At 38.9% G+C, this 13,504-nt stretch overlaps 1 protein-coding gene across 3 annotated transcripts in view; it reads right to left on the bottom strand.

The window, feature by feature from the left end:
- The window catches only part of TEX11 (testis expressed 11), a 298,719-nt gene that overhangs the window by 68,165 nt on the left and 217,050 nt on the right, over nucleotides 1-13,504 (bottom strand). For all 3 annotated transcript variants that reach the window (XM_073885803.1, XM_025888290.2, XM_073885802.1), the window contains 2 exons: nucleotides 10,174-10,244; nucleotides 8,621-8,737 (listed from right to left, as the gene is read on the bottom strand). In XM_073885803.1, coding sequence (XP_073741904.1) covers nucleotides 8,621-8,737; nucleotides 10,174-10,244 — 188 coding nt within the window. The remainder of the gene's footprint in view (nucleotides 1-8,620; nucleotides 8,738-10,173; nucleotides 10,245-13,504) is intronic.

The following is a 13,504-nucleotide window of genomic DNA, read 5'->3' on the forward strand; positions in this document are numbered from 1 at the left end:
GAACCCTAGCCTAGTGCTAGTGGGAATGTAAAATGGTTTCACTGCTTTGGAAAATACTCTTGGTAGTTCCTCAAAAGATTAAGCATAGAGTTATCATAAAACCTAGCAATTCCACTCCTAGGTATATACTCAAGGGAAGATAAAACACATATCCACACAAAATCTGTATATGAATGTTTATCACAGCATTATTTGTAACAGCTGAAAATTGAAAAAAACTCAATATCCATCAATGGATAAACAAAATGTGGTATATTCATACAATGGAATATCATTCAGACATCAACAGGAATGGATCCAAACTATAACATGGTGAACCTATTAAAAATTATTGAAAAATTATAAAGGGAGCCAGTCAGAAAAGACTAAGTCATATGATAATATTTATATGAAATATCCAGAACAGGCAAACCTATAAAGATACAAAATAGATTAGTAGCTGCCTAGGGCTGCTGGTTGGCATAGGGAAGTGACTGCTAATAGGTAAGTGGTATCTTTTTAGAGTGATGAAAATGTTTTAAAATTATATTGTGTTGATAGCTGCACAAATCTAAATATTCTAAAAACCATTAAACTGTATACTTTACTGGGTGAATCATAAGGTATGTTAATTATACTTCAATAAGTCTGTTAAAAAATAATCTAGGATAGGGGTCAGGATACTTTTGTATAAAAGGCCAAACAGTAAATGTTTTAGGCTTTGCCATCCACACAAACTATCTTTCACATATGTTTCTTTATTTTCATTTACAACCTTTGGCAAATGTAAAAAAAATTCTTAACACTCAGGCTGCAGAAACACAGGCCATCAGCCTGATTTGGCTAGTCAGCAGTTTATCCAATGCATTTTAGGAAAGAGATATAGTTCCTCAATAAATTATAATGGCTGTATATTTTTCCCTAAGATTTGTTCATTTATTTTAGAGACAGAGAGAGAGTGCACATGCACGCAGGGGGAGGGGCAGAGGGAGAGAATCCTCAAGCAGACTCCCTGCTGAGTGCAGAGTGGGAGCACGGGGCTTGATCCCCTAACCCTGAGATCATGACCTAAGCTGAAATCAAGAGTTGGATGCTTAATCGACTGAGCCACCCAGGCGCCAGGCTATATATTTTTTATTGGAGTATAATTGACATACAATGTTATATTAGTTTCATTTGCACAACATATTCATTGGCCAATTCTATACATTACTCAATGCTCACCACAATCAGTACAGTCACCATATAATGTTATTAAAATGTTATTGACTATATTCCCTATGCTGTACTTTTCATGTCCACAAATTATTTATTTTATAACTGGACATTTGTATCTCCTAATCCACTTTTCCTATTTTGCCTATCACCCTATCCATTTCCCCTCTGACAATCACCAGTTTGTTCTCTGTATTTAAGAGTCTGTTTGCTTGTTTGTTTTTTCCTTTTTCTTTTTTTTGTTTTCCTTTTTAGATTCCACACATAACTGAGATCATATGGTTTATATTTCCTTTCTCTGTCTGACTTATTTCACTTAGCATAATACACTCTAAGTCCATCCATATTGTCACAAATCATCAGATATCATTCTTTTTTATTGCTCAAAAAATTAAAAATAGAAGGAGTGGAAGAGGAAGATGGTGGCAGAGTGGAGGACACCATGCTCGTCTCATCCCATGAACACAACTAGATAACAATCAAATCATCCTAAATACCCCAGAAATCAACCTGAAGACTGACAGAACAAACTCTACAACTAAAGGGAGAGAAGAGGACATATCAAAGAAGGTAGGAAGTGTGGAGACGTGGTTTAAGGGAGAAACAAATCACAAGTGCTTCGGAAGAGAGGGAGCTGTGGTCATGGAGAAGGGCGAGAGAGAGAGAAAGAAAGAGAAAGAGAGGAGCATATAGGGGAATGGACAAGGAGAACATTTCCCCAAAGCCACTGGCTTGGAAAATGAGAGGAGCTGAATTTCGGAAGTTCTTGCAACCAGTGGGGCTTACAGCCTAGAGTTTTAAAGGTCAGCAGGCTTGGCTGGGATAGAAACTTGAGGGCACTGTGCTGCTCCTGGAAAGAAGGCAGGCAAACAACCGGGGTAAGACAGCATGGAAATAGAGATCTGAAGAATGTCTGGGGCACATTATGGGAGATTATTCCTTCAGGCCTCTCTGAGAAGAAAAGAGCTGGCTGGTGCCATTTCCTCCCGCAGCCCCTTAGCATAAACACAGAACCACCTGAGGGAAGCAGCTCAGCATGGACAACAGCTGCCTAACTTGCTTACACAAAACCCCGCCCCCCTGTGCTCTGGTGGGACTGCCCTTCTCAGTCAAGCCTACCTCAGTCCCAGCATGGCAAGCCCCTCCCCCAGAAGACCAGCATAAACCCCTGCCCACACCATATCTCCCAACCAGAGAGTTCTGCAGGGCCTCTGTCCTGGTGGAGTTGGTATCAGGTCTCATTTCACAAGCAAACTGCAGCACACCTAGTTAAAACTTGCCACATGCAGGCCAGGGACCAAACACTGCCCACAACAGGCAAGGAGAACCTCTGCAGAACACTGGCCTGAAGGATAGAGCAGGCAAAACATAATAGCAGAGTGCACAAAGCACACACCAGAGATGCTCCCTGAAGCACCATGCCCTGGGCATGACATGAGGTCTTATTCATAAGAACATTACTTTCAGGAGCAGGAGACATAACTGGCTTTTCTAACACAGAGAAGAAAGCAGAGACTTCGACAAAATTCCAAGATGTAGGAATTTATCCAAATGCAAGAACAACATAAGGCCATGGCCATAGATCTAAGTGAAACAGATATAAGTAACGTTCCCGATAAAGAATTTATTTATTTATTCATTCATTCATTTTACAGAGAGGGAGAGAGAGACAGACAGTGGAGGTGCACAAGGCAGAGGGAGAGGGAGAGAGAAAATCTCAAGCAGACTCCCTGCTAAGTGCAGAGCCTGACACGAGACTCAATCTCATGACTCTGAGATCATGACCTGAGCCGAAATCAAGAGTCAGTTGCTTAACTGACTGAGCCACGTAGCTGCCCCCGATAGAGAATTTAAAGCAATAATCATAAGGATACTCACTAGGCTTGAGAAAAGAATAGAAGACAACAGTGAGACCCTCACCACAATGATAAAAGAGTTAAAAAAGAATCAGAGATGAAGGGTACAATAAACAAGATCAAAAACAGGCTTGATGCAATGAACAACAAGCTGGAAGAAGCAGAGTAACGAATTAGTGACCTAGAAGATAAAATAATGGAAAATAATGAAGCTGAACAAAAGAGATGAAGAATTATGCAACATGAGAATAGACTTAGGGAACTCAGTGACTCCATGAAATGTGTAACATTCATATTACAGGAGTCCCAGAAGAAGGGAGAAATGTGGGCAGAAAATTTATTTCAAGAAATAACAGCAGAAAACTTCCCTAATCTGGGGAAGGAAAGAGACATTGAGATCTAGGAGGCACAGAGGACTCCCATCAAAATCAACAAAAACAAACCAACACCAAGACATATTGTAATTAAACTGGAAAAATATAGTGATAAAGAATCTTAAAAGCAGCAAGACAAAAGAAGCCCTTAAGGGAAGACCCATAAAGCTAGCTAGAGATTTCTCAACAGAAACTTGGCAAGCCAGAAGAGACTGGCATGATATATTCAACATACTGAATGGGAAACATCTGCAGCCAAGAATAATGCATCCAGCAAGGCTATCATTCAGAATAGAAGGAGAGAGAGTTTCCCAGACAAACAAAAACTAAAGTAGTTTGTGACCACTAAATCAGTCCTGCAAGAAATATTAAAGGGGACTCTTTCAGCACAAAGGAGAGACTACAAGTGACAATGACAAGAAAGGATCAGACAAAAATCTCCAGGAACAATGACAAAACAAATTATAAAATAGCACTAAATACATCTCTCTCAAGAACTACTTTGAATGTGAATGGACTAAATGCTCCAATCAAAAGACACAGGGTGTCCGAATGGATTAAAAAACAAGACCCGTTTATATGCTGCCAATAAAAGACTCACTTTAGACCTAAAGACACCTGCAGATTGAAAGTGAGGGGGTGGAGAAATATTTATCATGCAAATGGATGTCAAAAGAAAGCCAGAGTAGTAATACTTATATTGTACAAACTGGACTTTTTTGTTCCTGTATTGTTTTTATCCTACTTTGGTATCAAGGTAATACTGGCCTCACAGAATGATTTTGAATGTGTTCCCTCTGTTCCATTATTTGTAAGATTTTGATAAAGATGTTCATTAATTATTTTTTTAATGTTTGGTAGAATTCACCAAGGAAACCATGCAGTCTTGGGCTTTTCTGTGTTGTGAGATTTTTGATTCCTAATTCAACATTCACTCTTGTTATTGGTCTAAGAAGATTTCCTATTTCTTAGATTCAAGATTCATGATTCAATCTTGGTAATTTGTACATTTTTAGGAATTATCTGATTTTACTTTTCTAAGTTATCTAATTTGTTAGTATATTAATTGTTTATAGTAATCTGTTATCACCCTAATGTATTTCTGTGGTTATATGCTGTATTGTTTTCTCTTCCATTTCTCATTTTGATTTTTGAGTCATCTTTTTTTTTTCTTAGTTAATGTAGTTAAAGCATTGCCAATTTTGTTTAATTTTTGGAAAACCTGGTCATTACTTTCAGTGTTATGTTTTTATTTATTCTGGTCTCTATTTTATTAATTTCTGATTTTTCTTTGTTATTTCCTTCCCCTCTAAACTTCAGCTAGGTTTCTTCTTTTTCTAGTTCCTTGTGGTGTAATGTTAAGTTGTTCATTTGAACGTTTTTCTTAATACAGCATTTATAGCATAAATTTCTCTGTAAAATCCACTTTTGCTGTATCCCATAGGTTTTGAGACATATTTTGATTTGCTGTTTGATTTCTTATTTGGCGCCTTGCTTGTGCAGTACTATGTTGTTTAATATTTACATATTAAATATTTAATATTTACAATGAAAAAGAGAAAAAAAGAAACAACACAACATACCAGACCTGTGGGACAATATCATATAGTCTACTATATGTGTAATTTGAATCCTAAGAGGAAAAGAGAGATAAACGGGACAGGAAAATAAATGAAGAGATAGTGGTAAAGAATTTTTCAAAATTAATGGAACACATCAAACCATAGTTGCAAAATGCTCAGAGAATGGCAAGGATTTTTTTTTTAAATTTTAACCTAGATATACTATATTTGAACTGCTACAAAACAAAGAGAAAAGAGAAAATCTTATAGACAGTCAATGGGAAAAAATAAGATATCTGTATATAGAACAAAGATGAGGCTAACAGACTCCTCAGCAATTGTGCAAGCCCAACAACAGTGGAGTGACATCTTTAAAGTGCTAAAATTAAAAAAAGAACTGATGGCTCGAAATTCTACACACAGCAAAACTCTGTTTGAAAAATAAAGGAAAAATGCTTTTTCAGAAAAAGACTGGGGAAATTCAATAGATCAACACTACAAAAAAATGTTAAAGTTCTTGAGGCAAAAGGAATAGGATATCAAACAGTAATTTGGATCTCAACACAGAAATTAAGATTTGGGGCGCCTGGGTGGCTCAGTCGTTAAGCGTCTGCCTTCGGCTCAGGTCATGATCCCAGGGTCCTGGGATCGAGCCCCACATTGGGCTCCCTGCTCGGCGGGAAGCCGGCTTCTCCCTCTCCCACTCCCCCTGCTTGTGTTCCCTTTCTCACTGTCTCTCTCTCTGTCGAATAAATAAATAAAATTAAACAAAAAAAGAAATGAAGATTCAAGGAAGCCCTTAAATGTACATAAATATAAAGAACATTTTACTTCTATTTAATAGCTCTTAAAATAAATTGATGGCCTAATCAAAAATAAGAACAATATATTGAGAGTTTATAACATATGTAAAAGTAAAATGTGTAATAACAAGAGTACAAAAGATGGAAGGGAAAATTGAAAGCACATCAGTGTAAGATTCTTACACGACATGCATTAGTTAATATGTTCTCACTTTTTGGTTGAACTTAAGTACAGATTTCATTTTCACCTGAAATAAATAAGCCTGTTCACACATGTAAGGAGTTGAAAAAAAATTAAATAAAGAAATACCATATGATGTAGTAATTCTACTACTGGGTATTTACCAAAGAAAACAAAAACACTAATTCAAAAAGATATATGCATCCTTATGTTTACTGCAGCATTATTTTATAATAGCCAAGATAACAGAAGCAACCCAAGGGTCCCCTGATAGATGGGTGGATAAGATGTGGGGTGTGTGTGTGTGTGTGTGTGTGTGTATACACAATGGCATATTATAACTGCTATATTTTTTTTAAAGCATCCCTCACTTCCCCCCAACTCATACTCAGGAGAGTAGAGACAATGTTGATAAAACTATACACTCCCTCTATATTCCTTCATCATCGAGTATTTGGAAATACTCAAATTAATAAGCATTTAGAGAACAAGGAGCAGATAAATAGAAGAGAATTCAACAAGTCTTCATTAGACAGACAGAACACCCTGGTCTAATTTACAGGGACCAGACTTAGATGGTGAAAGGCAGAAATGCATCTTCAATTACCTAAATAGACATTCTTTCAAAAGCAAAGAAGATTATAGAAGGGTTACTAGGTTAGAGTTCTTAGAAACCATTAACATTTGCAAGAGAAAGAACACACAAAAAAGAACAGTTGTTGGAAACAAACAAAACAATTAAGGACTGTACTTAAGAGTTTGTGAAATTTCCCTCACATCAATTTGATCTCTATTCATTGAGATACAAAATTTAATAAAGTCAGGACTACCAATGTAAGGGAAAAACTTTTTTAAAAAAGATTTGTTTCTCGGGGCACCTGGGTGGCTCAGTCAGTGAAGTGTCTGCCTTGGGCTCAGGTCATGATCCCGGGGTCCTGGGATGGAGCCCCACATCGGGCTCCCTGCTTGGCGGGGAGTCTGCTTCTCCCTCTCCCTCTCCCTCTGTGATTTCCCTTGCTCTCTCTTAAATAAATAAAATCTTTACAAAAAAAGATTTGTTTCTCTATTTTAGAGAGAGACAGAGCGTGTGCGAGTGAGGGGAGGAGCAGATACACAGGGAGAAGGAGTGGGAGAGAATCTCAAGCAGACTCCCCGCTGAGCAGAGCCCAGTGTGGGGTGGGGCTCAATTTCACAACCCTGAGATCATGACCTGAGCTGAAATCAAGAGTCGGGGGGGAGGCGGGATTGGTTAGCCCGGTGATGGGTATTAAGGAGGGCACATACTGCATGGAGCACTGGGTGTTATACGAAAACAATGGATCGTGGATCACCACATCAAAAACTAATGATGTACTGTATGGTGACTAACATAACATAATAAAATTAAAAAAAAAAAAAGATTAAAAAAAAAAGAGTCAGATGCTCAACTGACTGAGTCACCCAGGTGCCCCTAAGGGAAAAACTTCTAAAAGGTTAAAAGCACCATGCAAAAACTAGATGCTATTACTCTCTTTAAATAAAGCAAAAGGCTCTATTGAGAATAAAATTGCATTTACCCATGCTTTTTAAAAGAAGCAAAATGATTGCTTTTGGTTTTGTTCTGGGGCACATAGATTCTTTTCTCATATTCTTTTAAAATGGAAAGGTTTCTAAAAAGAGGTCCCTTTACTCCTCAAAGTTAAGGATTTTGTCTTCTTTATCTCCAGTACCTAGCTGAGTACTTAATACTCAAATGTTTTTTGAGCTGAAGTCAACAAGGGAACAGAAAGGAAGGGAAATATGTTGGCAGAGATCTGGTGACAGTTTGTTCCAGATCTGAAGAATCATGAAAGAAGCAATTAACAGAAGGAAGGAAATAAACAGCAAGAAGGATTTTATACCATTTGGAAAGAAAAGCTGGCAAGTATGGGAAATTGGGAATTTTTCTTTGTGTAGGTAAAAGAGAAAAAGCAGAGAGAACTAGATTTTAAAATCATACCAAAAATGCTACTGGTCCAACTTGGAGAACATTTTCTTAGCTTGGAAGAAAGACAGTAGAAAACTAAGGACAAACCAATACTCTGGCCTATGGGAGACTGAGATGTTGATGTTGGCATTTTCTAGAAGGGGCAAGGTTTACAAAGCTAAGAGTGGAATTCAGGCAAAGGTAAGAATACTGTCTTTTTGTTGTTAAAACTGAGTTACTGATAAAATATTTAAGAGTGTGGGTCAAAGAAAGCAAATGCAATTAGTGAAGAAAAACAATCCAAGTAAGTAATCAGATGGCTATCGAAGCTGTGGAGGTTGATGAATTCTTCCTTAGAGAATGTGTAAAAGGAAAAAAGAATAGAGAAAACCGTTTCTTATGGGCCACATATGATTGCAGGGAGATGATGAAGAATTATCTAAAAACAGATTCGGGAAGAGTGGTCCATGGGAAGAGGCATTTTCAAAGAAGAGATATTCAATCTTTTTAAAAGATGAGGCTAAGCCAAATGTGACCTTTCCTTAGGAAGGAATGAACCATTACAAACCTTTGAAATCAAGATGCTCCTGGAAAGGATGAAAGGGTTCTTTAAAGAAAATCAGAAAGAACTGCATCGGGGAAGGCAAACACACCAAATAGCACACTAAACTCTTTCTTGTGTTTTCTTTGAAGGTTGCACATTACCTGTTCAAAAGTTGTTGGAGCTTTTCTCCCTTGCTCTAGATCAACTGCAGCTGCCATAAGTAAACATGTTTTCTGTGCAATCAGAATTACTTGATCAGAAGGACAAAACTGGGACAGCTGATAAGAAATAACCAGAACATCAATGAATACTGCGAATTCTGCCAGGTGAACAGAAACAATCAGAATGAAAATCAGCAACATCCTGTCTGAATGAAAAAATTCAGCTGGGAAAACACACCTCACCTTAAAAACGATATAGACTATAACACTGATTTATGGTTTTAATTTTATATTACTTTCCATTGTTTTTAAGAACATTTCTAGAGATAAAAAGCTTCATTTCTTTGCAATTTTCCTATCTTCCCAGTGATAGGTACTGTCATTTGGCCCTGTATTTCTATCTAGTGATTTATTTCTTGCTTTGTGTTATAATTTCTAAGTGATTTTCCCTCTGGCAAATAGATTTCCCCTTTGTATTGAATAGAGCTGAAATTAGCACATATATTGTCATGGTTGAAAGAGACAATGTCAAATCTTGACAGGCATTATTAGGCATAACCTCATCATTAAACCTTGTCCTCTAACTTTAGAAAAAACTCCCAGCTTTTACTACAATAAACCTCTAGGCCACTTGGGATTCTTACATAGAACCCTACTAGCGCTATCACAAATGTTCAAAACTAAAACTAATTTATTTCACCTAATTTAAATGGCAATTATACCTAAACTTTCAAAGACTATTTCTTAATCTCCCAAAATGTTTAGTGACCATAATCATCACTGTCACTGAATTAATAGCATTTCAAAACACCTTATCTCTCTAGGTCTCAGGTTACTAGTATATAAAATGAGGAAGTTATGCTAGATTATAGTTCTTTCCAGTTCTAAAACTCTTAACATTTAATCTATCTCAACATATCAGACGGTGTACTCCTGAATGTGTAAGAGAGACATTCTTAATCCCTCTCTCCTTTTATTCTCTGATTAATATTCTTCCCTTTCTGGCATTTAATCTCTACCTTGGAGACTAACGACTATTTAAAAATGCTTATAATTGCAAAACAAGCTTCCAAATCCTTACATACAGAACCTGCTCTATGAAAAATTATAAAGTAGGCCCAAGATTCTTAGCATTCTTTTCACCTCCTCATTTCCCCAGATACCTACTCTATACTCCTACAGATTTATAACCCTTCCTAATGTTTTATTAGTTGACAACTTAGAGTATTCCTCTCCTAAAGAGAGTTATATTTTAGTATAGGACTCTGGGAGACTGAATTCCTTCAAAAGCAAAGAAATAAGTCTCTTATGGTAAAACTTTAGGCTCCCTGATGGTTGTTTGTAATATTTTGGTATGGAGAGAACTGCTTCATATTTGCACATTGTATCCTACAGGGAACAAATGCTCCTTAGTTCATTCCTGTTTAGACATGTATTCTAAAAGTTTCTAGATTAAAAGCCAATACCACTTTATATTTAGCCCTTGAAAATAGCCACAGTGATCATATCTTTGTTGTGGTCCATTCGTGAGATACTTACTAGAAGAGACTTACCTTGTAAGAGAGGATGAAAAACTCTCTCATTGTCACCGGGTCTTTGCCACATTGCACAGCCAAGTTCCAAGCTGAAAGTTATATGAAATAATGTAATTATGAAAATCTTCATCTGTACCATTATAATCTTCACTACCTGCATTTTTAATATTAATATACTAATGAGGGGTTTTGCGGGTTAAAAAAGCTAACTTTACATTTTTAGAGAATTTTTTCCAGGTAAATTTAGAGACTTTTATCACTTCCAATCTTCGAATCTTGCCAATAACTAATGGAGGTAGTGCTGAATTTTTAAATAAAAACTGGGGACATACAATACATTCTCAGCTGGAATAAATCCATCTATAAAATAAGGATCACCAAGGAGCTCACCACAGGAATTCATAAAAGTCTGTTAAAATTCAGCAGAGGTGGGGAGCTAAGATGGCAGCTTGCCTCATCCCTTGAACACAGCTAAATAATGATTTCTTGGGTATTCAGAATCGTTTGATTCTGAATACCCAAGAAATCGACCTGAGCACGGGCAGAACAAACTGCACAACCATAGGGAGAGGAGTCCACACTGAGGAAGGTAGGAAGTGCAGAGATGTGGTTTTAGGGAGAAATGGATCCTGGGTCCTGTGGAGGGAAGGGGGCCCTGGTTGCAGAGAAAGGCGAGGGACAGTGGGGCACACAGGGATATGCATAAGGAGAACACTTCCCCAAAGCCACTGGCTAGGAAAATGAGAGGGGCTGATTTTTGTGAGTTTCTCCACCAGTGGGGCTCAAAGACTGGAGTTTTAGAGGTCCATGGGCATGGCTGGGATAGAGCCATGAGGGCACTGCTCTACTCCTGGAGAGAAGGCAGGCAAGCAACCCTGGGGGGCAGACAGGGTGATCTGAAGATTGCCCCTGGCGTGCACAGGGAGAGACTGTTCGCTCTTCTTGGAGCACATCTGTGAGAGGTGTCACTCTGAGAGAGGCCTCTCCAGGGACAGAAGAGCAAGCCAGCAGGTGCCATTTCCTTCTCCCTCTCCCTCAGCACAAGCACGGAGATACCTGCTGAGGGTGGCTAACCAGGGTGCTGGCTGTTTAGCCTGCTCTGCTCCAAATCCCACATTGCTGCACTGTGGCGCAACTGCCCTTCTGGGTCAAACCTACATCAGCCCCAGCACAGCGAGACCCTCCCCCAGAAGACAAGAGCAGGTCCCTGCCATAGCAGGTCACTAAAGTTTGGAGTTTTAATAGTCAGCAGACTTGGCTAGGATAGAGTCCAAAGCGCACTGCATTGCTTCAGGCAGGCAAGCAACCTGAAGACAGTGTGAAAAGAGCAATCAGAAAAATGCCTGGTATGTACTAGGGGAAATTATTCGCTCTTCTGGGAGTGCTTCCCTCAGAACAGCAAGCATGGAGACCGCACTCCAGGGAAAATGGAGCTGGCTGGTGCCATTTCCCTCCCCTGCCCCTCGGCATAAACGAGCTTCAGTAAAGAGAACAGCATCAACACTGGCTGCCTAACCTGCTAACACCAAGTCTTGCCCCCACTGCACTCTGCTGGTACTGCCCTACTCTGGCAAGTGTGCCTCAGTCCCAGTGCAGCAGGCCCCTTCCCCAGAAGGCCAGCAAACACCTCTGCATGAACCTCAACTACTGACCAAAAAGTTTTGCAAGGCTTCTTCAGTTCTAATGGAAGTAGCATTGGGTCTCATTTAACAAGCAGACCAGAGCCTGCCTATTTAAAACTCCCTACACTCTGGCAAAGGTCCAAAAACTGCCCACTGCAGGCAAGGAATGTCTCTGCAGACAAATGACCTAAAGAATAAAGCAGCCAAAACACACCAGCAGCATGCATGCAGCATATACAAGAGACACTCCCTGAGTGCCCAGGCCCTGAGCACTAAGTGACCTCTTCCTCACAGAGCCATTACTCTCAGGAGCAGGAAACATAATAGGCACACACAGAAGAAGGCAGAGGCATAGACAAAATGCCAAGATGGAGGAATTCATCTCAAAAGAAAGAACAAGAAGAGGTCATGGCCAGACATGTGATCAAGACAGATATAAGTTACATGCCTGATGGAGAATTTAGAAGCAACAATCATAAGGATACACACTGGGCTTGAGAAGAGCATGGAAGACTGCAGGGAGACCCTTATTGCAGAGATAAAAGAGTTAAAAAACAATTAGAAATGGAAAATGCAAAAACTAAGATTCAAAACCAACTGGATGTAATGACCACAAGGATGGAATAAGCAAAGCAACAAATAAGTGATAAAGAAGATAGAATAATAGAAAATAATGAAGCTGCACAAAAGACAAAGAGTAGTTATGGATCATGAGAATACAGTTAAGAAGCTCAGTGATTCCATCAAATGTAACACCATTCATATCATAAGAGTCCCAGAAGAAGAAGAGAGGGAAAAGGGAGCAGAAAGTTTATTCGAAGAAATAATAATTGAGAACTTCCCTAATCTGGGGAAAGAAACAGACATAAAAATCCAGGAGACACAGAGAACTCCCATCAATATCAACAAAAGCAGACCAACACCAAGGCATACTGTAATTAAATTTGCAAAATACGGTGATAAAGAAAAAAATTCTAAAAACAGCAAGACAAAAGAAGTTCTTAACTTACAAGGGAAGACCCATAAGGTTAGCTGCAGATCTCTCCACAGAAACTTGGCAAGCCAGAAGGGAGTGCCATAATATATTCAACATGCAGAATGGGAAAAATCTGCAGCCAAGAATACTGTATCCAGCAAGGCTATCATACAGAGTAGAAGGAGAGATAAAGGTTTCCCAGACAAACAAAACCTAGAAGAGTTTGTGACCACTAAACCAGGCCTGCAAGTAATATTAAAGGACACTCTTTGAGTGGGAAAGAAAGATAAAAAAAATGACAAAGACTAGAAAGGAACAAGGAAAATCGCCAGTAACAATGACAAAACAAGGGATAAAATGGCACTAAATACATATCTACCAATAATTACTGTGACTGTAAATGGACTAAATGCTCCAATCAAAAGATATAGGGTGTCAGAATGGATAAGAAAACAAGTCCCATCTATAGGCTGCCTACAAGACTCATTTTAGACCTAAAGACACCTGCAGATTTAAAGTGAGGGGATGGAGAAACACTTATCACACAGAGGGATTTTTTTTTTAAAGATTTTATTTATTTTTTGACAGAGAGAGACACAGTGAAGGAGGGAACACAAGCAGGGGGAGTGGGAGAAGGAGAAGGAGGCTTCCTGTGATGCAGGGAGCCCGATGTGGGGCTTGATCCCAGGACCCTGGGATCATGACCCGAGCCGAAGGCAGACGCCTAATGACTGAGCTACCCAGGCGCCCC

This window comes from Callorhinus ursinus, unplaced genomic scaffold, assembly GCF_003265705.2.
Source record: "Callorhinus ursinus isolate GAN/ISIS: 27379988/994484 unplaced genomic scaffold, GSC_fseal_2.0 scaffold66, whole genome shotgun sequence".
Lineage (NCBI taxonomy): Eukaryota > Metazoa > Chordata > Mammalia > Carnivora > Otariidae > Callorhinus > Callorhinus ursinus.